General features: G+C 58.0%; 1 protein-coding gene across 1 annotated transcript in view; it reads right to left on the bottom strand.

Annotated features, from left to right (window-relative positions):
* Positions 1-6,247: 6,247 nt before the first annotated feature.
* The window catches only part of EPHA8 (EPH receptor A8), a 33,905-nt gene continuing 14,085 nt past the window's right edge, over positions 6,248-26,067 (bottom strand). The window contains exons 4-17 of the mRNA XM_030325860.1: positions 20,255-20,410; positions 17,795-18,130; positions 13,473-13,597; positions 13,233-13,395; positions 11,932-12,025; positions 10,897-10,961; positions 9,899-10,063; positions 9,523-9,708; positions 9,153-9,214; positions 8,466-8,675; positions 7,414-7,563; positions 7,130-7,320; positions 6,505-6,678; positions 6,248-6,362 (exon numbers count right to left, since the gene is read on the bottom strand). Coding sequence (XP_030181720.1) covers positions 6,248-6,362; positions 6,505-6,678; positions 7,130-7,320; positions 7,414-7,563; positions 8,466-8,675; positions 9,153-9,214; positions 9,523-9,708; positions 9,899-10,063; positions 10,897-10,961; positions 11,932-12,025; positions 13,233-13,395; positions 13,473-13,597; positions 17,795-18,130; positions 20,255-20,410 — 2,192 coding nt within the window. The remainder of the gene's footprint in view (positions 6,363-6,504; positions 6,679-7,129; positions 7,321-7,413; positions 7,564-8,465; positions 8,676-9,152; positions 9,215-9,522; positions 9,709-9,898; positions 10,064-10,896; positions 10,962-11,931; positions 12,026-13,232; positions 13,396-13,472; positions 13,598-17,794; positions 18,131-20,254; positions 20,411-26,067) is intronic.

Below are 26,067 nucleotides of genomic sequence, written 5' to 3'. Positions count from 1 at the left end.
CAAGGCCTGGTATGTTCAAGACATAAAAGGAGTGAGGGAGAGGATGGTTAGAGGGAGGGAGAGGAAGGTTGGAGGCAGATCAGGGAGGCCAGAAGGAGCAGATCATGTAGGATATTGTAGGCCAGGTGAGGATCTTATTTTATTATTTTAAAAATTTTTAACATTTACTTATTTTTGAGAGAGAGAGAGAGAAACAAGTCAGGGAGGGGCAGAGAGAGGGAGACAGAGGATTTGAAGCAGTCTCCGTGCCGTGAGATCTGTGAGATCATGACCTGAGCTGAAGTCAATAGTCGACTGATCAATTAACTGAGTCACCCAGACACCCCACGATTTTCGATGTTATTACAAACTTGATAGGAAACTTTTGGAAGGTTGTAATTAGGGAAGTGGCATGGTCTGGTTTTTAAAAGATTCCTTCATTATGGGGGTGAGGGAGGAAGCAGGGAGACCATCCCCTTAAGATGTCCAGGGGAGAGGTGGTGGCGGCGTCTCAGACCAGTGGTAGGTGGGGATAAATGGTTACATCTGGAACACAGTTTGGAGAGAGAGCTGACAAGACCTGCTGATTTTTTTTTTTTGCAGCACACCAGCTGCTGCCATTGCGGTTCAGCACCACGGACAGCGCACACCTGCGCGTTCACCCAAAGTCCGTTCCTGTTTCTCAGGAGACACTGAGCGTCCTGAGGGCGACTCTCAGACCTCTACCCTTGAGGTTTTTAATCTTTATTTTTGATCATAAAACATTTCAATATACAGAAAACTCATAAAGTAATGTAACAGACACGGATGTGCCCACCAAGATTAAATGGGTGTTAACATTTTACCAAATTTGCAGAGTCTATTTTTAGACTTTCAGGAGAAACACACCAGCTAGAAATCTATTTTAAAAAGGAAAATAAGTAAAACACTGTCAATACAGCTCAGTACCCCTTCCTTCCTTGCCCTTCTTCCCCAGAGGTAACTAAGTTGAAGTTGGTGTTTATGTTTATCTGTTGTATTGTCATTATCTAGTTACGGATTAGAAACCTGTAATTCTATTGTTACACATGTTTTTAAAGTTTACACGGGGCGCGTGGGTGGCTCAGTCGGTTGAGTGTCCGCCTTCGGCTCAGGTCATGATCTCACGGTTCGTGGGTTCGAGCCCCGCGTTGGGCTCTGGGCTGACAGCTCAGAGCCTGGAGCCTGCTTCGGATTCTGTGTCTTCCTCTCTGCCCCTCCGCCACTCATGCTCTGTTTCTCTCTGCCTCTCAAAAATAAAGAAACGTAATAAAAAAATGTTAACGTTTACAAAAATGGTATAATACTGTATATATGCGGTTGCCATTTATTTTTTCACTCCATACTGTGTTATCCTTATCCCTATTGGTCCATGTTGATCTACTTTGTTCATTTTAACTATGGTAGATGATTTCATTGTACTTATAAAACAGCTTATTTTCCTGTTTCCCTGCTGAGAGCAGTTAGGCTGCTCCTCATTTTTCTATTATATACCAAGGTGCAATGAATATCCTTGGACATGTATCCTTTTGCATGTGGGTATGAGTTTCTCTAGGATGTGTAGAAAACACTGTGGGTGCCCTGCCCTGATTCCTTTGACCTGCAAGTGCTGTAAGAGCTGCCAAGAGCTCATAGCTGCTCCCTTCTTGGGAACGTCCTCACCCAACAAGATATACAACACCACCCACTTTCCCGCAACGGGGCAGCCTATAGGCAATCAATGACTGACACGGGGTACAAGTCTGACCTCCTTGCTTTAAGGCAGATCCACTCCGTGGTATTATTAATGCTCCAGAGTTCCCTGTGGCATCAGATTGAAGATAATCTCCAGTGAGAACATACCGTTGCCTAGCATTTCCTCCCACCCTCTCTGCCTTCCCCTGTCTCTTTCACCTGGGAGTTCTCCCTCGATAAATCACCTGCACAAGAATCTCGGGCACTGCTTCGGGAACCTAATCTGAGCACACACTAAGGTGGAGCTGTTTGGTCTTAGATTTGCTCATCTTAAAATTTACTGTTTCCAAATTGCTCTCCAAAGTAGTTGCACCAATTTACATTCCCACTAGTGGTTTACAAACATTCCTATTCCCCCAACACCTTCATCAATACCAGCATTAGAGACTAAGTTTGCCAGTCAAATTGGTGCAATACCTATCTCGTTATTGTTAACTCGCATTTCCATGTTTACCAGTGATGTTGAGAATCTTATTTATATCTTTATTGGCCATCCACATTTCTTTCTCTGTTTCTTTGTTCATATCTTTTTCCCACTTTCTTATGTTTCTAAATGTTTTGGTAAATTGATTTTTTGAAGTTAAAAAATTTATTTTGGAAGCTAATTCTCTCTTAGTTGATTATACAGCTTGCAAATATTCTCCCAGCCATGGCTCTAACAAGTCTATTTTTGTGTGTATGTCATGGAAAAGTTCTCAATTTTATTGAAATAAGGTTTCTTAGTGTCTTCCTTCATCATTTGTGCTTTTATTTTCTGCTCTAAGGTCATAAAGTTATCTTCCTGGTTTTTTTTTAAAGTCTTATTTTTTTCTTTTAAAAGTTTTATAGTCTGCTTTTTACATTTAAACTTTAATCAGCCTGGAATTTATTTTGTGAATAGTACCAGCAGGGATCCAATTTTATCTTTTTCTATGTGGGTGTTTCATTGTCCTAATGTCACCCATTAACTAGACTATCCTTTACCCCTGTCATGTTTCAAACTCTCAAATACATTTGGATCTGTCCATAGGCATTATTATTCTCTGTTCTTTTTCTCTGTTTCTGTATTCCCAGAACCAAATAAAACTATCTTAATTATTGGAGCTTTATAGTAATTATTGATATCTGGTAGGGTGAGGCTCCCATTCTCTTCCTCCTCTTCTTCAAAATTGTCTTGGCTCTTCTAGGTTATTATTCCATATACATTTGGGGATGACCTTGTCAAGTTGCAGAGAAAACCCCTTGTGAAGTTTATTGGAAACAAAATATATAGATTAAACTGGAAGGGACTAGCTGATTTCATGACAGCGAGACTTCCTATGCATGAACCCTGTTTGTTTTTTCTGTGGCTGTTATTCTTTCTTCCTCTTCTCTGCGTCCATACTCACACAGGGGAAATGAACCTCCAAACCCTTCTCATCCTTCAATGCCCAGCTGAATGCTTCCTCCTCCAGGAAGCCCTTGGTGACAATCTTGGCCCTCCAGGCTTTCTCTCCTCTGACCTCCTCCAACCCTTCTGCATGCCCCCTTTCCCGGACACTTAGCATAGGGTCTGCCTTCACCTTTGTATCCCCCAGTGGCACCCAGCACGTAGTAGGTGCTCCATAGGCTCTGATGATTAGCCCTTAGGGAAGGAAGTGTGTGTTAACAGGTTCTTCCTCATAGGAACTGGCTGGTCCTGGGGCAGCGGGGTCGGGGAGGCCCGGAACAGAGTTTATTTGTAGAGTTTCAGGAAAAACACACCTGGCTAGAAATCAGATGGGTCTAGTTTTACACGGTTGTTCTGCCAGTTGGGACACTGGCCTCTCTGAGCATGCTGTGCCCAACTGTAAGATGACAATACTACCAATCTGATAGGGCTGCTGTGATTATTAGTGAGATAACATAGGAAACACAGCAAACGTGTTTTCTGCCCAGTCCTACGTTTCCAATTCGAGGGAGGTGCAGGAATGAAGATCTTCCTTCAGCTTGAGGGCTTGCTCATCAATAGGACCCCCAGGGGCATCTTCCCCAAATGGACATAGCTGGGCTCTGCTCTGCCTGCAAGAGCCACTGTCCTGGCTCTGCTGCTGTCCCTTCTTTCCTGGATCAGAGGTGGGTCCTCAGTCCCTGATGTAACTAAAGCAGATGTTTTCATCCTATTGTCCCTTCCCTGCCCTGTGGCACCCAGGTCTCTCGAGGGACCCCTTGGTCCCAAAGAAGTCGTTCCCATGAAATGTTCCTGCCTTATGTGTTCCTCCTCCAGAGAATGTCTTTCTTGCACAAAAGAGCTTGAGGCAAGGGCAATGCCTGCCTGCAAGGGATTGTGCTCCAGTGTTAAGCACCATCCGCACATCTTGGGAGGGAGAATTTGGGGCCTGTAGGGGTGCTTCCTAGCAGAGCATGGGCTTTGGAGTTGGACAAGCCAGGGCTCCGACTCAGCTCCCCACAAACTTGACTTTATAGGCGAGTTGACTTCTGTAAGGCTCAGTCTCCCTATATCTAAAAGGGGCGCGTGAATCCTACCTCCCAAAATAGGTAAGACCAGAACAGAAAAAAACGTATGGAGTGCATACACTAGGTGCATAGCGCAAGCCGCTCTTCACCAGGTGACGTCAAGGTTGAAAGGACGGAAAAAAATGGGGGACACAGGCAAAGATGAGGCAGAGTTTATTCTCATTGTGGGTACGTTCAAGACTCAGGATGAAGACCACAGAGAAGCAGATCCTGGGACCCCAAGGCTACCTCACGCTCGGGGCAGGGGCCACACTTTTGCAAGTGCCAGGCTCACTGTGTCCCCCTCGACGGTGAGGATCAGAGCCCAGGACCTGGGTGAGAGTGGGCTGGGGGTGGGAGGAAGACAGGGTCCTCCCCGGATCGTGTTCTGACCATGTTTCCGACTTCCATAGGAAGAAAGAACAGCTCGGCTATATAGTAATATAATATATAGAGGTGCAGAGAGCTGGCCGCGGCACCTAGGCAGGGCTGAGACTCCCCAAATTATTGCAGGAGGGAGGGGGGACTCAGTGCTGGTGTCTCTGCGGAACAGCTGTGCTGGCTAGGGAGAGGGCTGGGCTGGGGGTGGGGAGCTGGGTTTGCCCCTCCCTCTGGGGCCGGCAGGGGGCCCAAGGCATCCTGCCTGGTGGGGTTCCTTGGGCCCTGCCCGCCAAGCTTCCCCTGGGATGGTGCTTTCTCACCCTGGGTGCTTTTTATGTGCTTTGAAGACCATTTTTGCATTGTCAGGAGTGAGGAAAAAATATTCTGACATGGTAGAAAAAAGATATTTACATACCCTGGTGGGCCGTAAAGGGGAGGGTCAGTTTGGGGATGGGGGAGCTCCTGAAGCCCCCTCTTACCCACCCACGGCTGTCAGTGTGGGATGGGGGGGTGGGGGGGGGTAGAGCGCTGGGCTGGGAGGCAGGTGGCCTCAGCTCTGAAACTTGGTTGCTGTGTGACCTTGGACAAGGCACAACCCCCCTCTAGGCCTTGGTCTCCCCAGGTGGTACGAGAGGGGTGGACAGGGGGCTGAAAAGCTGGGATCTTATGGCCCCTGATCCTAGGATGGGGACACAGGCCAGGGCCGGGCAGTGAGAGGTTGGCAGAGGGTCTTCCAAGTGAGGAGCCCTGGGCCAGGGAGGGGCATCAGAGCCCAGAGGGAAGTTCATGGCCCCTGGCCCCTGACCAGGCAGCCAAGCCCAGCTGAGGGCACCTGGCATACTCTGCAGTGATGCCTACACGGTAGGTGGCCAGAGGGGCTGGCCGGGAACCCTGTTTTCCTGTCGAAGCAGCGGTGGGAGCCAGGTGGAGGCTGCAGGCGGCCCCTCACCAGCTAGAGGGAGGGCGCAGACCTGAGATACAGCCGGGAGGGGGCTCACCCGGGCGGAGACAAGGGTGGGCCTCGTGCTGGTGCAGTTCCAAAGCGGTCCCTACTCCCTGCCTCCAGGTGTAGGGGGAGGTGGGCATGGGCCTCTCCCTCATCCCTGTGGGTGCTGGGGCCTGGGTCCATGCTCAGTGGGCAGTGTCGCACGGGTCACAGGCCCGTGACACATGTCCTCATTCATGACGTGCCATCCATGGTCACGCACATATGCCCCCCACCAAATTGGATAAGCACGCACACCACAGGCACACGTCCGTGCTTGGATCCAATGGGTGGACACACACACATGATCACAGATGTTCACAAGGGCTCCCAGGACCTCATGAAAACAACCCCTACAGCGTGTGATCACACACACACACACACACACACTCTCTCTCTCTCTCTCTCTCTCTCTCTCAGAGGCAAGCGAGTGCTGTCTCTGTTAGGCTCAGTGTCACTGAGGCCTCAGCTGGGGACAGATGTCCCAGCCACGCTGGGCACCAAATGCCGCTTCCCAGGCAGCCTGACTCCGGCTAACACCCGGTCCTGTGGCGGAGCTCTTGGCCTCCCTGGCACCTGAGAGGAGGGACCAGAGGCGGGGAGCTGCCCGACCTCCGGCCAACCCTACAAGTCCTCTGGTGGCCGACATGACTTGGGGCCACTTTTAGTTGCTGCCCGGGCCCCACCAGCCTCGGGTCAGAGGTGCCGATGGGGCCCCTGGGTGCTGGTCAGCTGGGCCCTCATGGTCTGGATGCTGCCGAGGATCTTCTTCTGGTGGCCCATGAGGGTGATGCCCAGGGCGCGCACGTCCCTGTGAAGGAAGGGCGGTGCTGACCGGGTTGGCCTGGGAGGCCAGGTCCCCCTTCCCTGGAGCTGCCAGCCTGCCTCTGGTCTCCTGCCCTCCTCCCCTGTCCCCGCCCCCACGGGCACCACCACCCGGCCCCTCCACTCACTGAGCGTTCATACGCAGCACCATGCCCAGGGAGGAGTAACCGCCGGCGGCAAAGTGGTCCCGGTAGCGGCCCATGCGGATGGAATCCAGCCAGTCCCCGACGGTGAGGCCCCCGCCGCCGCCCCCACCCCCACGGAGGTCAAAGCAGCTCTGGGCAAAGGCAGGGGGCGGGCACCTGAGGCACAGGGGTCCTTGGTAAGTGGCCTGCCAGGGCCTCTGCCTCCCTCAGGGACCCTCGCACTAGCCGCCCTCGGCCTCCATCCAGGCTCAGCAGTAGGCAAAGGGTCTGAGAAGCTCGCCCCCAGGCTGCAAGGAGAGGGCTGAGGAAGGCCCAGACAGGGCAGGGGTCAGAGGCCCAGGAAGCTCAGAGGTCAAGGGTTCAGGCAGGACAGCAGTCAGGGGCCCAGGCAGGACAGGGGTCAAGGGCCCAGGCAGAATAGCCATCAGGTAAGGCAGGGATCAGGGGTCCAGACTTGACAGGGGTCAGAAGCCTAAGCAGCGCAGGGGTTTGAGGCCCAGGTTGGGTGAGGTCCAGATGTCAGGGCTTACACTAAGTCTGAGCCTTATCTCAGGAAATACTGGGAGGGCAGCTGGGCTTGGGCAGAGCTGGGGTGGGCACCAGGCACCTGTTGACAGTGGCCGTGGCCCTGAGACTCTCAGGGCTCCGGATGAGGGCATCGAGGACACTGACAATCTGGGAAAAGCGAGGCCGCTGGGCCCTGTCCTTGTGCCAGCAATCGAGCATGAGCTGGTGCAGGGCGCGCGGGCAGCCCATGGGCGCAGGCAGGCGGTACCCCTCCTCCACGGAGCTGATGACCTGGGGTGGGGGCAAGCACAGTGCTGGCCTGGAGGCCGTCCCTCCCTCCAAGGCCCCCAACGGCCCCCTGCCCAGCCAGCGTCCCGCACTCACGTCACGGTTTGTCATGTTCCAGTAGGGCCTCTCCCCATAGGCCAGCACCTCCCACATGACCACACCGAAACTCCACACATCGCTGGCCGAGGAGAAGGTCCGGAAAGCGATGGCTTCGGGTGCCGTCCAGCGGATCGGGATCTTGCCTCCCTGCAAGGCACACAGGAGTGCTGAGGGCCTCTCCCCAACCCGCAGTGGGGAGCTAAGCACTGGGTCCAGGCTGGGAAACTGGCAGTCCAGGAGGGGAGACACGGCCTCCACCTTCCTAGAGCACCTGTTCTGGTCCGGGAGACCTGCACACACAGCTGTCGTGAAGACTGAGCGAAGGAAGTGTGTGGCGGGCCTGGAACATAGCAGGTGCTCAGTAAGTATCAGTCAACAGGCTGATGCCTAAGCAAGAGACCAAGCCCACAGAGTGTGGCTTGCTCATCACCCTAACTGCTCTTCCTTTCTTTCCTTCTTCTTGGGTTGGGTTTTTTGGGTTTGGGGTTTTAGTGTGTTTTTTGTTTTTGTTTTTTTGTTTTGTTTGTTTTTGTCACAAAATCCTTTCTCTAAGTGAAACTTCATTAGGACGCTCAGTGGGTGAGACCTAAGGGAAGGTTCTCGCTGAAGCAGGGTGGGGGGCCTGGGTCCCTGCCCACTCAGCCTCCTGCCTTGAAGGCGGCCCCCAGGGTACCTCTAGGGAAACCCACAGCTCTATGGAACACGTTCTGAAAATGCTAGTTTCTAGCCAATCCTTGCAGACAGCTCTGGAGTGGATTTGTGATTCAGGGAGACGCCACCCCTCCCCAAATCTCCCAGAGAGGGAGTGACGAGGGGGAGACCAGCCCTGGTGTCTGCCCAGGCCACCCAGGGGTACAGAAAGGGTGGGAATGGCGGCTGGCATTTCCCAGAGGGGGAAACAGCTGCAGAGAAGAGGTAGGACGTGCCCCAGATTGAAGGCGACCCTGACACTTCCAACTTCACTTGACTAGGTGTGAGGAGCCCCCACCCCCACCCCCTGCCACCTTGCCCCTCCCCGGGCCTCCTGGGAAGGGGTGTGGACTGCGCACCGTGGTGGTGTAGGCCGCGTCGGGGTCGTCCTCCAGCACCCGGGAGAGCCCGAAGTCGGACACCTTGCAGACCAGGTTGCTGTCAACCAGCACGTTGCGGGCGGCCAGGTCTCGGTGGATGTAGCCCAGGTCTGAGAGGTAGCGCATGCCGGCACCCACACCTCTGAGCATGCCCACCAGCTGCATGATGGTGAACTGCCCGTCGTGAGTCTGTAGGGGGACACGGCTGGGCTTCAGGAAGGCTCTGGGCAGTTTGCGAAGTATAGGTGGGGCTCTGATGACTTCCCACCCATCTTGCAGAAGGAGGAACAGAGGCCCAGAGAGGTTAAGCCCTGCGCCTGAACGCTCAGCAAATAAATGGTAGGGTGGGGGCTGGGAGTCTAGCGATTTCCACCGCACCCACCATGCCTTCCAGCTGGCTGGAGCCCTGGGTCCCCGCAGAGGCACCCCTCTGAGCCTGTGTGCAGGGCAGAGGACCCGTGCGGCAGAGGGACCTTCATGAGATGGGGCCCTGAAAGGTAATTTGATTGGCTGCCCCTTAAGACCCCTCCCCATGCCTCACTCCCCTTCCCCAGGTCCACTGGGTCCAAGTTCCTGAGGGTGTTTGGAGGCCTCACGTGATCTCCCAACACCCAGACTGAACTTCCCTCCCCCCAGCCTATGCGGAAGGACGGGTGGGGCACGCACCCTCAGGAAGGCGTCCAGGGAGCCGTTCTCCATGTACTCAGTCACGATCATTGCCAGGCGGCCTGGGGAGGGACAGAGGCAGGGGTGGCTCTTGGTGGGGGGATCAGACCTGCTGATCGGAGACCCCCAGGAACATGCCCCCTCTGAGAGCTGCCAGGAGGTGGGCCAGCACTTGACAGCTTCAGAAAGTCCAGGGTTCCCCCTGGGGTCCCGGCCTCTGGGCCCCCTCCCAACCAAGTCATCCAGGGGCCTGAGCCAGGGGGACGGGGCAGGGCAGGGGCAGAGCACGGCAGTCCAGGGATGGACCCAGACTCCTGGTCCTGGGCAGGAGGGGCCCTTCAGGGTGAGGCTGGCCTCGCCTGGCACCTACCACGGGTGACGACACCTTCAAGGCGGATGATATTGGGGTGGTCAAACTGACCCATGATGGATGCCTCGCTCAGAAAGTCCCGCCGCTGTCTCTCTGTGTAGCCGGCTTTGAGGGCCTTGATGGCCACGGGCACGTCCTGCTGCCCTGGCACCCGCAGCCGCCCGTAGCAGACTTCCCCCGACTCCCCTGTGGATCCCGAGCAGGGCAGGCAGGGGAGGGCTACGGGACCCTCCTCTCCGCACCCGGTCCCTGGCACGCCCCCTGCCCCACATGTCTGCCGTACGGGCTCCTTGGTTCCCCTCTCCCTCTGCCCTGGGTGCCCCTCCCCCGGGCACCCCCCTGTGCTGTCCCCACCTTCACAACCCCCGAGGCTCACCAGAGCCGATAATTTTCTCGATGTGGATCCTGGAGGCTTCAATCTCTCTGGTGAAACCGCGGCCCGCCCGGCCTGGCTCCTCATAGTTATGGGGTTCTGCATAGAACTGGGGCTCCGGGATCTTCCCTGGGGGGTGGTGCAGGGGCAGGAAGACAGGTGGGGGTGCTGAGGGACCAGGAAAGAAGGGCCATCAGGAGGGTGCAGGAGACTTTCTTTCGCAGCGTTCTATGGGCCTGGGAGAGGTCTGGGGTGGGGGCTGGAGGGTAAGGAGCATCCCTGGGTATCTCAGGATGTGGCGGCAAACAGTAGGTGCCTAATACGTGCTTACCGAGCGATAACAGGGTCTCTGTGGAGGAGCTATGGGGTCTCTAGAGGACACTGGGGTTTCCAGTGAGTTCTGAGTATATCTGCTGTTAGGTTTTCTGGGGTCACTGCTAGAGTCTTTAAGGTCTTTCTAAATCGTTCTGGGGTAGAAACGTAGCAAAAATGTTTTCGTCACAAAGGCCAATTTTGATTCACAGTAGTTCTCTAGAAGACTGTGTTAAGGAGGATTCTGATGTTGCGTTCAGCTCAGTGAGAATCAGTACCAGAAGTAATACTAATGTCTACCATGGGCACAGAAGTGCGGTACGGAGGTAGGCTCTCTCCTAATTATCCTTGTTTTCTGGGGCCTCTGCAGGGTCCTGAGAAAGCTCTCGGTAGGACAGGTTCTTATCCAAGAGCATATGATGCCCCCCTGCCCCCCAGCAGTGTGCAGAATTGTGCGTGAGCGCACAAACTTGTGCATTTCCCTGGGCGGAGGGTTTTTAGCCTTCTCAGCGGGGTCTGCAAACCCAATAAAGGGAAGCAGCACCTGAGGCCTCAGGTCTCTATGACCTCCCTGTCTTTCCCTGGGGCTCCGCTCTTCCCTGTGGGCCCTTGCTCCTCCCACCCGTGCCCTCCCCGGGCCGGTGCCGGTTCCCACTGTGACCCCACGTCCCTGGGTCCCCCGCACTCACCCTGCCCGTTCTGATACTGCATCTTCTCGTCAGAGTCCTGGAAGGCCTTGCTGTAGCCACAGTGCCTGTGGAGGACGGCCCTAGCCTCAGCCCCGACCCCGTGCAGGGCCAGAACGCCTCCCTTCCAGCTCCTTCCCCTTCGGGGTCAGCCCCTGCAGAGGGGAGTCCCTGCCCTCCGGCTCTCGACCCGGCTGGACCGTGACATCTTTGACAATTACAACTTGCGAAGCCAAGCGCACTCGGCCCGCACAGCAGTCTATGCATTATCAGCCCCGTTTTACACGAAACCACCCTTGGTGGGGTGGCCGGGAGGCGAGGCCTCGGGTGTCTACCACACTGTGTGACCTTGGCAAGCCCCCTCCCTCCCCTGGGCCTGTGTCTCCAGGAAACAGGACAATGCTTCCAATCCTCACTGCCTGTGACAGGAAGTACACAAGCGTCCTCATCGCAACCTCCCTCTGCGATGGAGTCAGAGAGAGAACAACGGCTTCAGTTTTGGCGGATCTGGGGTCCCGTCCCAGCTCTGACATCTACTTGGTGGAAGAGGCCTAACGTCCCTGGTCCCCAACTAGCTCCCCTGCAACACAAGACCAGGATCTCCACATCACAGGCTTAAACAAGGTGGTCACCCGAAGCGATGTCCACCCCATGGACTGCATGGGAGCGCAATTCCAAGCCAGGGGCCCTGATAAGGTCCCTCGGGAAAGACGGACCTGGGTGAACAGGGAAAAGAGGAGGGTCCGGGACAAGCCCGGGGTCCTCTAGCCTTTCGAGGCTGTTCAGAGACGAGGGGCTAGCAGAGAGGAAGAAGGGCAGGCCAGAGAGGCGGACAGAAAATGGGGGATGTGCGGGGCATGCGGGGGAGGGGGGCGGGTAGCGGGCAAGACAAAGTGAAGGAGGAAACAAGAGCAGGTTTATATGAGGAACCTGCCCGCAGGCACAAGGGGAACGCTGGCTTGGTGGGGCTCGGCACGGGCTGGGGACACAGGGCTCCAGAGGAGGGGCTTGGGGTGGCTGGGGGCAGGGACCACACACCTCTTTTTGCAGATGAGCAGGAGCAGAAGCACCACCAGACCCGTGATGAGCGTCAGGCAGATCCAGACAATGGTCCTGGTGTCATAGCGGGGCCCTGCAGAGGAGGAAAGCGGGGTGGGGCACCAGCCTCTCAGGCCCGGGGGTCTGGTGGCTCTTCCGGGCTCGGTGGGCAGCGTCCTCAGCTGTGAGTCAGCCCAGAGTCCGGTCACAGGCCTCCTCCCCCTCTGCCCCCACCCTCCACTAAGCTTCCCTTTCAAGACCCTGCTCACCCATGCTTCCTGGCTTCCTGCCCCGGTGCCACCACTTCCTGGGGCTCTGTGAGCCGCAGAGAATCACTAGACTTGTCTGAGCCTCAGTTTCCTCAGCTGTAACGGGCCTGTCCTGCCTGATAGTCAAACAGTAACAAAGCCGAATGTGCTGAGAGGTGCGGGTTTCACTCCCAATTACAGGGCAATCCCAGGGTCATCTTGTGTTTAGACAAGAAAGGTGTGGCTCAGAGGACTCAGGGAACTTACTCAGGGTCACACAGTAAATGGGACCGAGCCAGGCAGGATTCCTATCTGGCACAGGAGTGCCAAGGCAGTGCCAGTGGAAGAGGGTCATGAACTCAGCCTTGAACCTTTCTCTCCCAGTACCACCCCGGGGAGGGTACCCGAGTGTAGAGCTGAGAAAGGACCCCAAGCAGCTGGAGACAGGGGCAGGGCGTTTCCAAGCCTGAAGGTGCCTCAGAATCACCCCGAGGGCTTACTAAACGCTGCATTGCTGGGCCCTCACCCCGGGGTTTCTGATTCGGAAGGTCTGGTGTGGGGCCTGAGAACCAGCATTTCTGTACCTTCCGGGTGACTACGCTGTGGGAACCACAGTTCTGGAGGCTGGGGGCAGGAGGATACTGCGGAAGGGGCACAGAACTCGTCCCCAGACTGGCCAGGCTTAAATCCTGCCCTGCTGGGTGACCTCGGACGATTCATTTTACTGCTTTGATCCTCCTTTTCCTCATCTGTGAAACGGGGATGTGGATAACGGCAACGCACTAGAGGGCCTCTGGGACGGTTATAAGGTGGCCGTGCTGGCAAAGGGCGCCATGCCGCCTGCGCGTCACACCGACACTCAGGAAAAGCCAGTGGCAGACGGGCCGTTAGCAGCTCTGTCCCTTCGGGCAAGTAACCTCCCTTCTCTGAGCCTCAGGCTTTCACCTGTGAAAATGCCAACCCAGCACAGGCACCCGCTCAGCACGTCCCCTTCCTCTCACCCCCCCACGGCCCCTGGCCTGGCCCGGCTCCCTCGTCCTCCCCTGCACTCACGGGGTTTCCCGGTCTCCACCTCCATGGCCTGGCTGAAGCGGCCGCAGCCTGCAGAGGTGCGGGCTCGGACCTGGAACATGTAGCGGGTGCCCGGCTTGAGGCCCGACACGGTGGCCCTGGTGGTGACGGCCTTGAGGGTGGAGTAGCTCTGCATCTCCTTGTCCTGCCCACGAGAGGGGTGGTCGGCCAAGGGTCCTCCCGCCTGCTTCCCCTCCCCCCTCCTCCCTTCCCCGCTGGTACCTTCTCGTAGTACTTGATCTCATACTCCAGGATGATGCCATTGGGTTGCTCTGGCTCCTGCCACAGCAGGGAGACGCTGGTCTGGCCCGCGCGCTCCTGGCGGATCACCACCACCTGGGACGGGGCTGGGGCGGGAGGCCGGCCTCGGTCAGATGGCAGGGTGGGTGATAATGGAGCCCGGCCTCTGTCCCAGGGACCCTGGCTTGGGCCGCGTTCACCTTGCCAACAGTCCTGCCCCGGCCCCAGGCCAGCCGGCACCCTCCAACCCTCCTAGCAAATCACCGGCTGCTGCTCTGCTCGGTCACCCGGGGTCGGCACAGCCTGGCTGCGGCCCGGGGGTCCAGGACGCTGGGGTTGGCTTGACCCAGAGGAGGCCTGACTAGTCCAGCTTCCGCTGCCTCCACCTCCCCGCTGGCCAGGCCCATCCACTGGCAGCGTGCTGGAGCCCCGCCAGCCTCATCCAGCAGACACCCTCGTCCACGTGGGGCCCCACCACCCGATGCCTCCCACCCCGAGCCCAAGGCCTGGAGTGGAGCAGGAAGGAGAAGGAAGGGAGGGGCAGGGCGGAAGGAAGCAGCGTCCTCACCGCCTGCGCTTGGAGAGTGTGACTGCAGCAGCTCTGACACTCAGGGGAAGGACCTGAGCTGAGCCCATCTGAGCTCAAGCATTCCCGTGTCACACTAGGTCCCCAGTGCACCCCCGTTACTCACTGACTGAGCCTTTCAGTCCCTCCCTCCCTCCTGCGTTCGGTGCAGTTACCCCTGATGTGAGTCTGCTGGGAAGCACCAGATACAGACCCCACGGCAGCCAAGCTCTCGGCCCCACACCTCCAGGGTCCCCCGGCTGCCCCCGGCTGCCCCCCACGCCCAGTTCTTGCTCCCTATCAGGGCATCCTGTCTCCCCTGAGCTCCCTGAAGGGAGGGACTACGCACAGCAGGTGCCCAATAGATACTGCTGGGTGGCTTTGACGTGACAAATTAAGAAGTCCAGAGTGAAGTGGGAGAGTGTGGCACAGGGGGCCCCCCACCAGCCTGGGAATCAGGCCTGGGTTCACAACCCGGCCTTCTCTTGCTGGCTGGGACCGATACCATCTGGGGGGGGGGGCACTTTCCCCAACCAGAAAGAGAAGCTAGAAGCGCCACCAGCCAGGAGGAGGTGAGGATCAGATAAGACCATCGTGGTGCCATCGGTATGTGGGCGCCTCTTAAAAACCAAAGAACTTCCAAGGCCAGAGGTCCCGTGTGAGTGGAGCAGACACAGGGGGACAGAGCGCAGAGGTGGAAGGAAAACAGGGTGGGGTCACCTGAGGGCTCCAGGAGGAGGTGGCTGCCTAGAAGACAGAGTGGGAGGGAGAGGGGGGAAGGGGAGAGGAGAGAGGGGGGAGGGAGAGGGGAGAGGGAGGAGAGAGGGGGGAGGCGCCAGCATTCTGTGAGGCTAGACCTCACCCATTTGCTCAGGGCTGTTGTCTGCCCTGGCCCCCTCAGGATTTCCTGAATGCCTTGCCCACATGCCTTGTGGTCCGCTAGGACCTGGGGTTCCTATAGTGACCACGGCAGCCCTCGAGAAGCTTATGATCTATGACAGAGGCAGAAAGCAAGAAGGTAAACCGATGTGCAGTCACAGGTTGGTGAAGTGCCATGAGGGACAGAAGAAGGCACTGCGTGTGATGGAGGGAACGTTGTGTGCAGGGGCCAGGTGGAGTCAGGCCATTTCAGCGGGGGGTGGTCAGAGTGGGCCTCCCCAAGGCAGGGGTGACAGTGGAACTGAGGACTGAAGGAGCCAGCCACTGGACATCACGGGGAGGGGCCTGTCGCTCAGAAAGAGAGGTAAAGCCAAGGCCCAGGGCAGGGCAGGGCAGGGGGAAGCCAGGGTGGCTGCAAGAGAGGGAGCTGGGTAAAAGTGGGCAGGCGAGGCTGGAGAAGGTGGGTAGGGTGGGTGGCATGGGTGTCCCTCGGCCCTGGGAGGATCTGAATGGGATCTGAGCTCAGGCTGAAGCTGGTAAAGGGCTCGTGTATGACCGGGCCTCGCTTACATTTGGAAAGCTCATTCAGGACGCAGTGAGAGAAGGCGTCACGGGGCGAGGGGAAGGGGGCCCCTGTGGTTGCCCACACAGCACACGCTGGGGGTGTGGACAGTGCTGTGGACTGAATTGTGTCCCCCTCCCAAATTCATATATTGCAGCCCTAACCCCCAACCTGGTAGTCTTTGTACGTAGGGTCTTAGGGAGATAATTAGGTACAGAGGGGGTCATGCAGGTGAGACTCTCATGATGGGATCAGTGCCTTTATAAGAAAAGCCACGAGACACTTCTCTCTTTCTCTGCCTTGTGAGGACACAGCAAGAGGGCAGCTGTCCACGAGCCGGGAAGAGGGTTCTCACTAGAAACCAAACCGGCCAGCATCTTGATCTTGGACTTCCAGCCTCAAGAACCGTGAGCAAAAACCTCCAGGGTTTAAGCCCCCAACCTACGGTATTTTGCTACGACGGCCTGAGCTGAGTAAGGCAGATGCACTGGAAGGACTCTGAGGGGGCGGTGGTCACCTGAAGTGGGGCCCGGTGGGGCCGGCGGGTGGTGGAGGAGGGAGGGAGGGAGGGAGAAGTCAGGCTGACAACGGGGTGTGGGGCTCCAGCATCCCCCTGAACAGTGGTGCCGTGTCCTGAGGTGGGGGGCCTCTGGGAGGTGCAGGTCTGGGGGTGCTGTGTGGCTAAAACACATCCAAGTGGGGGCGGGAGTGGGCAGCTAGGCCTCAGGGGAGAGGTCCGTGCTGGTACATTTGGGGGATGTCAGCCTGAGAGTGCATTCCAAGCCACGGGCCCTGATAAGATCACTCGGAAAAGATGGACCTGGCTGAACAGGGGAGGGAGGAGGGTCTGGGACAAGCCCAGGGTCCTTCCAGCCTTTTGAGGTTGTTCGGGGAAGAGGGGCTGGCAGGATGGACAAGGGCAGGCCAGACAGGTGAACAGAAAATGGGGGATGTGCAGGGCTTGGGGGCAAGACGCAAGTGTTCCACCAATGAGAAAAGAACAGGGAGAGAAGTCCCTGCGGCGCGTGGCCCGGTGGAGGCATTGGACCTCAGGGGCCAGGTGGGGAAAGATGCCTGATAGGAGCCGCCCAAAGAGGCTCACCGAGAGAGGACGCAGATACAGCAGGACAGACAGCTCTTTCAGGAAGGTTTCCTGGGAGCGGAAACGGTCTGGGGGCTGGAAGGGAGCGGGGCTTCAAGGGAGGGTTTCTCTTTTAACGATGGAGCGTACTGACGGTGTCGGGAATGCCCCTGGGTTCTACTCCACCTGCACCCCGGCCAGCCAGCCGCCTGCCCCAGTCTCCCTGGAGACCAGTGGCCGAGGGCAGGGCCCCACGCACCAGGCACACAGGCCTATTCCCCACTGTGTCGCCAGCCCCGGGCACAGAGCTGGGCATTCGGTGCGTGCCCCACAAATGCCGGCTGGAAGAGGGTCTCTTGAATGGACAAAGCCTGGCATCAGGGAGGGGGTGCCCTGGGCTCACAGTTGGATCTCCTGTTTCACTTGGGTGCGAGGCAGACCTGGGTTTGAATCCTGCCTCTGCCACTTCCTGTGGGGTGACACAGAGCCTCGGACTCCTCCTCGGTGACATGGTGAGAATAGTGACTGCTGGACCAGGCCTGCGTGGTGTTGGGGGGAGACGGGGTCGGGGCCACGGTGGGCTTAGATGTGTGCTGGGGTGGCCGTTAATGGAGAAGCAACTGTGGTGGGCTCTTGGGCCGGGCTGTCACTTGACAGGCAGGACTCACCAGAATTTGGAAAGGGAGGGGCTCCAGGGGCTAAATTCAGCCCAGCAACTGTCTAGACACACAGAGATAAATGGCTGTTGTCCAAACCAGTGCAACCAAATCCCTCCCAGGGGCAGCAGTGGCAGGTGTTCTGGAAAATGATAATCAGAGTGATTTTATTTTTTAATGACATTTATTGAGCAGGTACCTTGGGCCAGGTGCTGGGCTCAGAGTTTTCATTTCTCTCACTTAAGCCCCCAAATAGGACCTGAGGCACGTACTGTTATTCCCAGTGCACCAAGGAAGAAACAGAGGCAGAGAGAAAGCTCTGGAACCCAGGCCTACGATGGCCGTGGAGGCCCGTCTCTGACCTTGTCGGATTTCTCCCACCTACGGGGCAGGATCTACTTTTCTAAGGGTGTGGAGAGCCTGCAACTCCCAGTCCTGGGGAGGAAGGCTGGGCCAGGAGAGGCAGGCACTTGCCCGAAACACCACCGCGTACGGGGCGGTGCTCCGATCCTGCGAGGGCCAGGGGCCAGGGAAGCCGGGGCACGGAGCATCTCCGCCTACCTGCCTGGTTCGTGGTGATGTTGACAACAGCCGCCCGGCGGGGCTCGGGGCTCAGGTCGGACACGCCGTTGACGGCCTCGATCCAGAAGGAGTAGTTCATGTGGGCCAGCAGATTGGCCACCAGCAGGCTGGCCCGCACCAGGCTTGTCTGCTGGGGCACGAAGCGGGTGCCACTCCCACACGTCTCGCAGTGGCCCAACGCCCAGGGGCAGCGGCGGCACACGGCGTTGTAGGTGATGTCGTTGCGGCCGCCTGGGTCCAGGGGGGGGGCCCACTCCAGGGTCACGGATGTCCCATTCACGCTGGAGATCAGGTTCACCGGTGCCGAGGGCGGCCCTGGGGAGGAGAGAACGGCAGGCGGCCGTGGTGGGCAGCAACGGCCTCCCGCTCATCACACACCAGGGAAGGGCCGGGACTCCCCCCGTGATACGTGGGGCTCCCCGAGGGTAAGGTCACCCCTTCTCCAGCCTCGGGAAGCTCCCTGATGGCAGAGGCGGTGCCAGCCCGGACCACGGCGTCAGGTCCGCGTGCAGAACCCCCTGCCCTGTCCCGCCGTAGGACCTACAGGGATCGGGGTTTGCGTTTCCCAGCGTTTTCATGCAGAGCAGGTGGAGAGACTGACAACCCTGGGGGGGGGGGGAGGGAGAGGGGCCCACAGCAGCCACCCTGGGGGCGGGTGCGAAATGCCTCTGTCATTTGCCTGCCGCATTTCACTCCTTCACCCTGCGCTGGACGCTGAGCACCGCTTGGGTGTAAAATGGAGGCTCCGGGAAGCCCAGTGGAGGTCTCTGCAGCAGTGTGTGTCCAGAGCCCCAGTCTGGGAAGCGCAGAGGTTTTGGAGAGAAAGGTGGGGCTGGGGTAGGCTCCTGGGGGCGGGGATTCGAGTCTGGAGGGACTGGGGGTGCTGAGGGGGGTGGGCCCCGGGGCTCAGAATTTCAAGCCTCAGCATCTCAGGCGGAGACTCTCAGATCTCAAGAAAATAGAAGAGTAGAATCTCAAAATCACAGAGAATAGTAGAATCTGAAGGGTGCGGAATACTAAAAGCTTAGTCGTTTACAGTCGTAAGATTTCTAGAACCTGAGGGCACTGAATTGTGGATTTGGAGAAAAACTGGAGTCCGGCTAGCTGAGAACAAGTGTCCGTGACCTAGAGCTGGGCTCACCTTGCCTGCAAAGCCCATGGTAGGCGCCACATCGCTCAGCCATCCTTTCTGTATCGGCAGGTCCCATGTGGGGAAAATGCATGGGTCTGGGCAGGACAGTGGACGGAGGGAGGGAGGGACAAAGTGTGTGTGTGTGTGTGTGTGTGCACGCCATGTACAGGGAGCCCGGGAGCTGGGTGTGATGGAGGTGGGGGGAGGGGGAGACTGGAGACTGACTGGGGGGCAAAACCAGTGAGAAGTGCCCCTCACTCCACCTCAAGAGACCAGCACTGGCAAACGGGGTAGGCTGAGATGGCTGCTACGCCTCCCAGCCGGGATGGGAGCGTGAGAGGCACCTTCCGGCCAGGAGAGGAGGCGATGAAGGAGCCCCGCCCACAGCACACAGAACACCCAGGCACACAGCCCTGCAGGCGCGGTGTCAGAGCCCCTCGGAGTCCCCTCAGGTGCACAGGGCATGAGCACACGCAACCACGCCCTCTCCGGGCACACGCGCCTCCCCTGCTGGGCCACGTGCGCACACGCTGGGCTCACAAGGCACATTCGTCCAAGCTCTGCGGGGACCTGGGAATCCCCTACAGGGACCCACATGTGCACACGCACCCCTCAGAGTCCTTTACGTACGTGGGCACGAGACTCTCACGCTCGAGCCCAGGCACACAAACACTATGCGGGCCCCTCTTACGGGAGCAGCTGCCGACACAGACACACACAGTGTTTTGATCGCTGCTGGCCTCCCAGGGCACACCCAGAATCAGACACACGCATGCCACATCCAAGCAGGCGGCCACACATAGTTCCTATACACACTCACCCCACACCCCACACCCACTAAGGCAGCTCAGGCAGTCCATCGAGGACGGCAGCGGTTAGGGGGCTCCTCTGACGGGCCCTTGCTTCACGGGAACCCCCTGGCTCGCCCACCCCAGCTCCCAGGACAGCAGGATCACTGCCGGATCAGAAGATGACCCAAAACGCCTGGTACCGGGCGGGGCATGAGTCCAGCTCTCGTCTGCTCCCCGAAGCAAAGAGAAAAGACTGAGGGAAGGAAGGAAGAAAGGATTTCCCTGTAGAGATGGCAGGTGACATGTGACAAGAAGTAGGGACCTCAGAGAGGTCAAGGCCACCACGGAGGAGTCAGTCGGAGTCACCCCCCTTACCCCAGACTGGCCCCCGGCCCAAGAGAGCCACCTGTCCCTGCCTCACCCACAGAGCACTGACTGGGTCCTTGGAGTCCTGGGAGCATGTGGTCCTGGCCCGGTCTTGATCTCCAGGATGCTGGGGCTCGGGGTGGTACTCACGGGTGCAGGCTGCAGACGGTGGGTCCAGGGCCGCACGGTAGTAGCTGAGGTCACAGTGGCAGGCCTGGGCAGCGGGGGCTGCAGAGTAGCTGTGGGGAGGGCAGCGGGCGCACAGCTGGTCCCCAGGGGCCGACTTGTAGAAGCCCAGCTCACAGGCTGCGGAGGACAAGGCGGCTTCAGGTGAGCCAGCCGGGCCACCCTGGCAGGCCTCGGGGCAGCTTCCCCTCTGACCCAAGGCTTCCAGTGGGATCTCCCGAGGGACACGGGTGTAGCCCTTCAGCATCACCAGGTCCTACCCTCATCTGCAGATGGAGGGACCGAAGCGCAGAGAGAGGGCCTGTGACTTACACAGGGTTGCACAGCTAGTCGGGGGCAGAACTGGGGCTGGGACCCCGATACCTGAGTCCCGGCCCCGAAGTCGGCACAGGAAAGAGCCTCTTCAAACCAGAGTCACGTCTCCCGCTGCGGCCCTTCCCACCCAGGCCGGTCTCCAGCCTGAATCTGCCCATCACCGGACACCGGGCCCTGAGTGAGACACTGCCTCGGGTGTGGGGGTCAGGAGGCTCAGCATCCAAGGGTTGGGGTTGGGACTTGGGTAGGAACGAAAGCTGGAAGGGAATGGGGCGGGTGGGAATGTGACTGGAAAAGAGACCCAGGTGATAGGACCCCTATAAAAATATAGATTCCAGGCCCCACCACGGCCAGCCAGTTAGAAGAGCCAGGCGTGGGGCCTGGGGATCTGTTTTCCAAGCTCCCCAAGCAATGCTGACTCTCCAGGACTCGCAGGCTCCCGCCCCCTCCCAGAGCCTGTCACCGCGACCGGGACTGACCAGTCTTGTACGTGACCTTCTCCCCGGCCTCCGCCACACCTGCTTCATCTCTCACCTGGATGACCCAGCCTCCAGCCTTGCCTCCCCAGTCCCCAGTCCCAGCTGCCAGTGTGACTGCCATTCATTCTGTCCTCACAGAGCCAGCACCTTGGAGTGCGGTAAACGAGGCCGTGATCATTGCCAGGAAGGAAATAAAGCGGTGAGGTGGCAAAGGGTAAACTGTGCGAGGAGCTACTTTCTCAGGGAAGGAAATGGTATTTGGATCGTGTCTAAGCAGTAAGAAGTTGTCAGCCACACAGGGAGTGGGGGTATTCTACGTTACAGAACTCCCTAAAACGACACCTGACTTGGTCACTGCCGGTTCACACCCTCACGGCCTAACAATAAAGCGTGGCAGGCACAGCCCTCCCGCAGCCTCCTCCAGTGTCACCTCTCACTCGCCATCCATAGGCCAAACTAAAGGACGGGCCACTCCCCACACCCAGCAGGTTGTTTCCTGCGTCGGGGCCTTTGCACGTGCTATGCCTTCTTCCTGGGATGGCTTGTCCTTTCTGTCCACCTGTCAAACTCTCAAGATTCATCTTCCTGTCCCTTGGAACGAAGCCTTTCTCCACACCTCCACGTGTACACACACACATGCACACACGCACATGTGCAGGTGCGTAGAAACAACTCCTCCCTGCCCCACTTCTGCAGTCCCTGCTCAGTATCGCCACCAATAACACTATGGCTGTACTTGTGTATCGGTACGTCTGGCCCTCCTCCTAAACCGGAAGGTGCTTGTGGGCAGCTCCTGGTGCACAAGGGCAGGGCTGCCCTATTCATCTCAAACTTCCTAGAGTCTGGCTCGGAGCAGAAGCGGTCAGTGCCAAGTTTTCAAAGTGAGCGAATCCCGCCGTGATCTGCTCTGCAGCAGGGAGAGATCCCGGGAGTTCAAGGAGGACCAAATGCCACCTAGCCGGGTGGTCCTCAGCTGCACCACGGACCTGACCTCCTTTGCAACAGGGACCACCGGGAAGTTCACTGTGTATTATAACAGCTAAAATCAAGTTAATTTGTAAAATGCTACAGGCTTGAGAGAAAACCTGGCATCGGGAGAAATGATACCGATTCCCAGACTCAGAGGGGGTGGAGCCAGAAGGGGCTCACAGGTTGGAGAGTTGGCGAACGTGTGCCTCAGTTTTGAGACTTCTTCCCTCCCCCCTGGAGAGACCCACGAGGGCTCAGGGCTCGCTGGGAGCTCCGGGTTGTGGGGCTCCTAGCTGACACACTGGGATCTCACCTCCTCCTCCCAGAAGCCCTCCGGGAGACAAAGCCCTGGGGCACAGCCTAGGAGCCCTCCTCCAGGCCCAGGAATGGGGCAGAGGAAGGTTTTGCGCTTCATCAGCAAACATTTGTTGAGCCTGTTGTTGAACTGAATGACAGTGACCCTCCCTATAGTTATAGCAGATCCATGTCGGCTAGCAGTTCGGGGACCATTCGCTCATTCCTCCCCTCATTTATTCCTTCACCCACATTTATTGAGATTCTACCATGGAGCCGAGATACGAGGAGTCGGTCCTGCTCTCAATGTGCCATCGGAGCAGTGAGAGGCACACAGCACACGTATGGTGACACCCTGGGGTGATTCATGGCATAAAGCAAGCACAGCACGACAGCCTGCGGGTCTTGAGCCCCTGGCCGTTCAGAGTCCATCTGGTTCTTGTCAGTTAAGAGCGGAAACTTGGAAGCAGGCTGCCTGGGCTCCTCTTCTGCTCTAGGCGAAGGGACGCTAGGCAGCCTGCTGGGCCTCAGTTTCTTCATCTGTAAAATGGGGATAATAATAGTCCCCCACCTCCCAGGGCTGTTGTGAGGATGGCATGAGCAAATGCATGTGAATTCACGTCAGGACAGCGCCCGGCACTTATCACAATGCTACGTGGCTGCCATTAATACATTTGTTTGGCAGAGAGGAAACCGGCGGAGTGCCTTGCTCTAGGCTCCTCGCTGGGCCAGAATGCAAACCCAGGTGGGGGAGCCTCTGGAGCCCGGGCCTTTCCCCCACCAGCCTCTCAACATGGACCGGGGCTTAGAGACGGCCGGGCCATTCTGCCGCTCACCGATGGGCGGTTCTCACGCGCTCTGCTAATACCCATATGGCTGTAACGTGTCAGAGCCAGATTAATCCGCGCAATGAAAATAAAATAATCTTTAATAAGAATACTAATCACCAGGCCTCGGGGAGCCCGGAGACCTGGAGGCAGAGCCGGGAATTAATGGCCGAGACAGATGGAGCGGCCCTGGGCAGGGGCCCGGCCCCGCCCGTCGACCCAGGGCGCTTCCGGAGTCTGCGTGGCCCTGCGTGTCGGCCGGGAGCCAGGCGGGGCTGCTGCCCCTGCCGAGGGCACCTTGCCCAGGCCGCCTGTCAGGCCGGCAGCTGCCTGAGGCCCCACCACCTCTCCCCTCTCCCCCACCAAGAGCCCGAGATTTGACAAATAAGGTGTCTGCCGGTGGATGACCAAAGGAAATTAATTCTAAATCAGATTTTAAACACAGTCAGGAAGGCAAAAGAGCTCGTCGCTCACGCTCCCCCTCCGAAACGAGACGCTCTGATATTTATAGAAAAATGATCAGGGCCTCGGAGGGTGGTTTGTATTCTGCGTCCAGGTGACGGGAAGGACGGCAACCAGGACTTCAGACTCGGGGCTGCTGCTCTGCTGGGTGATGTTCTGAGAGGTCTCTCCCCTTCCCGGCAGGGAGGGGGCTGCAGCCAGCTGGGGGGGGGGGGTCCTGGGTCTGGAACTGTGTTGTGAGGGGACCGCTCTGCTCAAGGAGTTGGGAGATCTGGGATGCAATCACACCCCTAGCTGTGTGCCCTTGGGCCAGTCACATCACCTCTCTGGGCCTCCATTTCCCCACTGGCAGACTGGGCGAGCTCCGCCTGGCTCTGACGTTCTTCTGTGGGTCTCTGAGGCCTGAGGGGTCTCGGTGAGGCCTCAAAGAGCCGGGCGACTGGCTTGGTCCCTTTCCCATGGGCTCTCACTGTCTTCTCTGTCAAACTGAGTGCTTCCCAGCCACTTCTGAGGAGAGCAGTGAGGGTGAAACCAGGGGGAAGGGAGGCCGGGAGGGAGGCCATCGCCGTGGGCCGGCCCCTGCTGCAGGCCTCAGGCTCTGGATCCTCTCCTTTTGCTAAGAAGGAAGGTGGAGGGTTCAGGCTAGGCAGGCGGGGACCCCAGGGCCCAGCCTTCCTCCTCAACGGTTTGCTCAGAGACAACTGTCTGATGGAGAAGCCAGGGGCCCACGGTCCTCAGGGAGTCCCACGCAGGCGGATCGGCGGTGGAGGGGAGCTGCAGCTTTGAGAGGACAACTCAAGCAGCCCAGAAGGGCACCCCCAGTCTGTTCCCAGCTCCTGCTTGGCCCCCCAGCCTCCCCACTCTCAGGGTACCCACCCAAGGAGGGGTGAGGATGGGGACCGCTGGCAGGGCCTCGCATCGGGGGGGGGCGGTGGGCTCAGTTTCAGACCCACGTTGCTTCTTCAAAGGAGGTAACACAGACCATCACAGAAACCCGCGACAGGAGTGAGCGAAGTCTCTCCCCGTGCCACCTACCACTGGCATCCCGTCCCCAAACCTCACTGCCTGCCGTGCGTTAGGAATTAATATTTTTTATAAAACCCGTAATTATCTCGCAACTGGCATAATTATGTTGTATTGTGATTCAGATGTAAAATTCGAAATGTGCCGCCATTGCCTAACCCCGCTTTGACATTTCTTTGTTATTTTTTATTAGTGTGCCAGTGCTGCCAGGAAACGAGACTGGCCTCGGCCTCTCCCAGCCCTGGGACGGTCCTGCTGCCCAGGACTTGGGAGCTTCTACCAGGAGTGCTGCCCTTGACTCACTGTGGGACCTTGGGCAAAACACACTCCCTCTCTGGGCTCCACTCCCTACCCCTGTCGAACAAGGGGGCTGGAGCAGGACCGGAGACCCCCGATCCCCCAGTCAGGAAGACCAGTCTCCCTCCCACGAGCAAGTGTGTCCCACGGCACGCTGGACAGACAAGGGGCTTACTTGCACCAGAGTTGGGGCCAGCGGCTGACCTTGAGCAGGTATCCGCTGAGCAGCTGGCCTGATTATTATGGCCTGTGCTATGCCAGTTCCTAACTGCTCTGATGTTACCCCAGAGAGGAGGGCGGTGGGGTCTAGCAGCAGGCTCTAGGGACAGAGGGAGCAGCCGAGGGCTCTGGAGGGAGCCAGCCTGGGATCAGAGCCCTACTCTGTGACTTAGGTGGAAGGGGCTCAGTTTGTTGCATCTGTATGATGGGGAGACACGACCTCACTCAGAGGACTTTTGTAAGCATGAGAAAGTGTGTGAACTCCCCGGCTGCACGGACTCCCTGTGCCGAAACCCCCGTGCCTGGGCCACACTAGATGCTCAACAGAATGAGTAACTGCCGTGAGGAGTAAGAAGCACTCATTCACGTGGCAAACGCTCAACAAATTGTCGCTAAGGGACTTTATTATCCGCACCAGAATGAGGGGATGTTGGAAGCCAGCTCAGGCAGGGAGAGTGCTGGTGCTGGGCCGGGGATAGGTTACACACCTACACGTGGCTCCGAGCAAGACAGACCTGACTCAGGCCCCAGCTCTGTCTGTCACCAGCCGGGAGGCCTATGCAGCGACACTACCTCTTAAGCCTCAGTTTTCCCATCCGTAAAATGGAATGGTAATACCCGCCTTGCTACAGTGAGCAAATGAACTGATGTGTGAGCATCCCTTTGTGAGCTGTAAAGGCAACGGGGGTGTTTGTTATTGTAATTACCAGTGGGAAGTTGAGAAGCACAGGGATGGCTGTGATAGGAGCCAGGAGAGGCTGGGAGCCTGGGACCCTGGGAGCCTGGGAGCCTGAGAGCCAACTAGGCCACAGGTGATAGAACAAGTCCGGCAACAGGCAAATGTCACAGAAGGTGCTTTGGGGGTCAGGGTTCTGGAGAAGCAAAGACTCAC

Source organism: Lynx canadensis, chromosome C1 (genome assembly GCF_007474595.2).
Source record: "Lynx canadensis isolate LIC74 chromosome C1, mLynCan4.pri.v2, whole genome shotgun sequence".
Classification (NCBI taxonomy): domain Eukaryota; kingdom Metazoa; phylum Chordata; class Mammalia; order Carnivora; family Felidae; genus Lynx; species Lynx canadensis.
The sequence above is the reverse complement of the archived record's forward strand: the minus strand, read 5'-3'. Positions and strand labels throughout refer to the sequence as shown.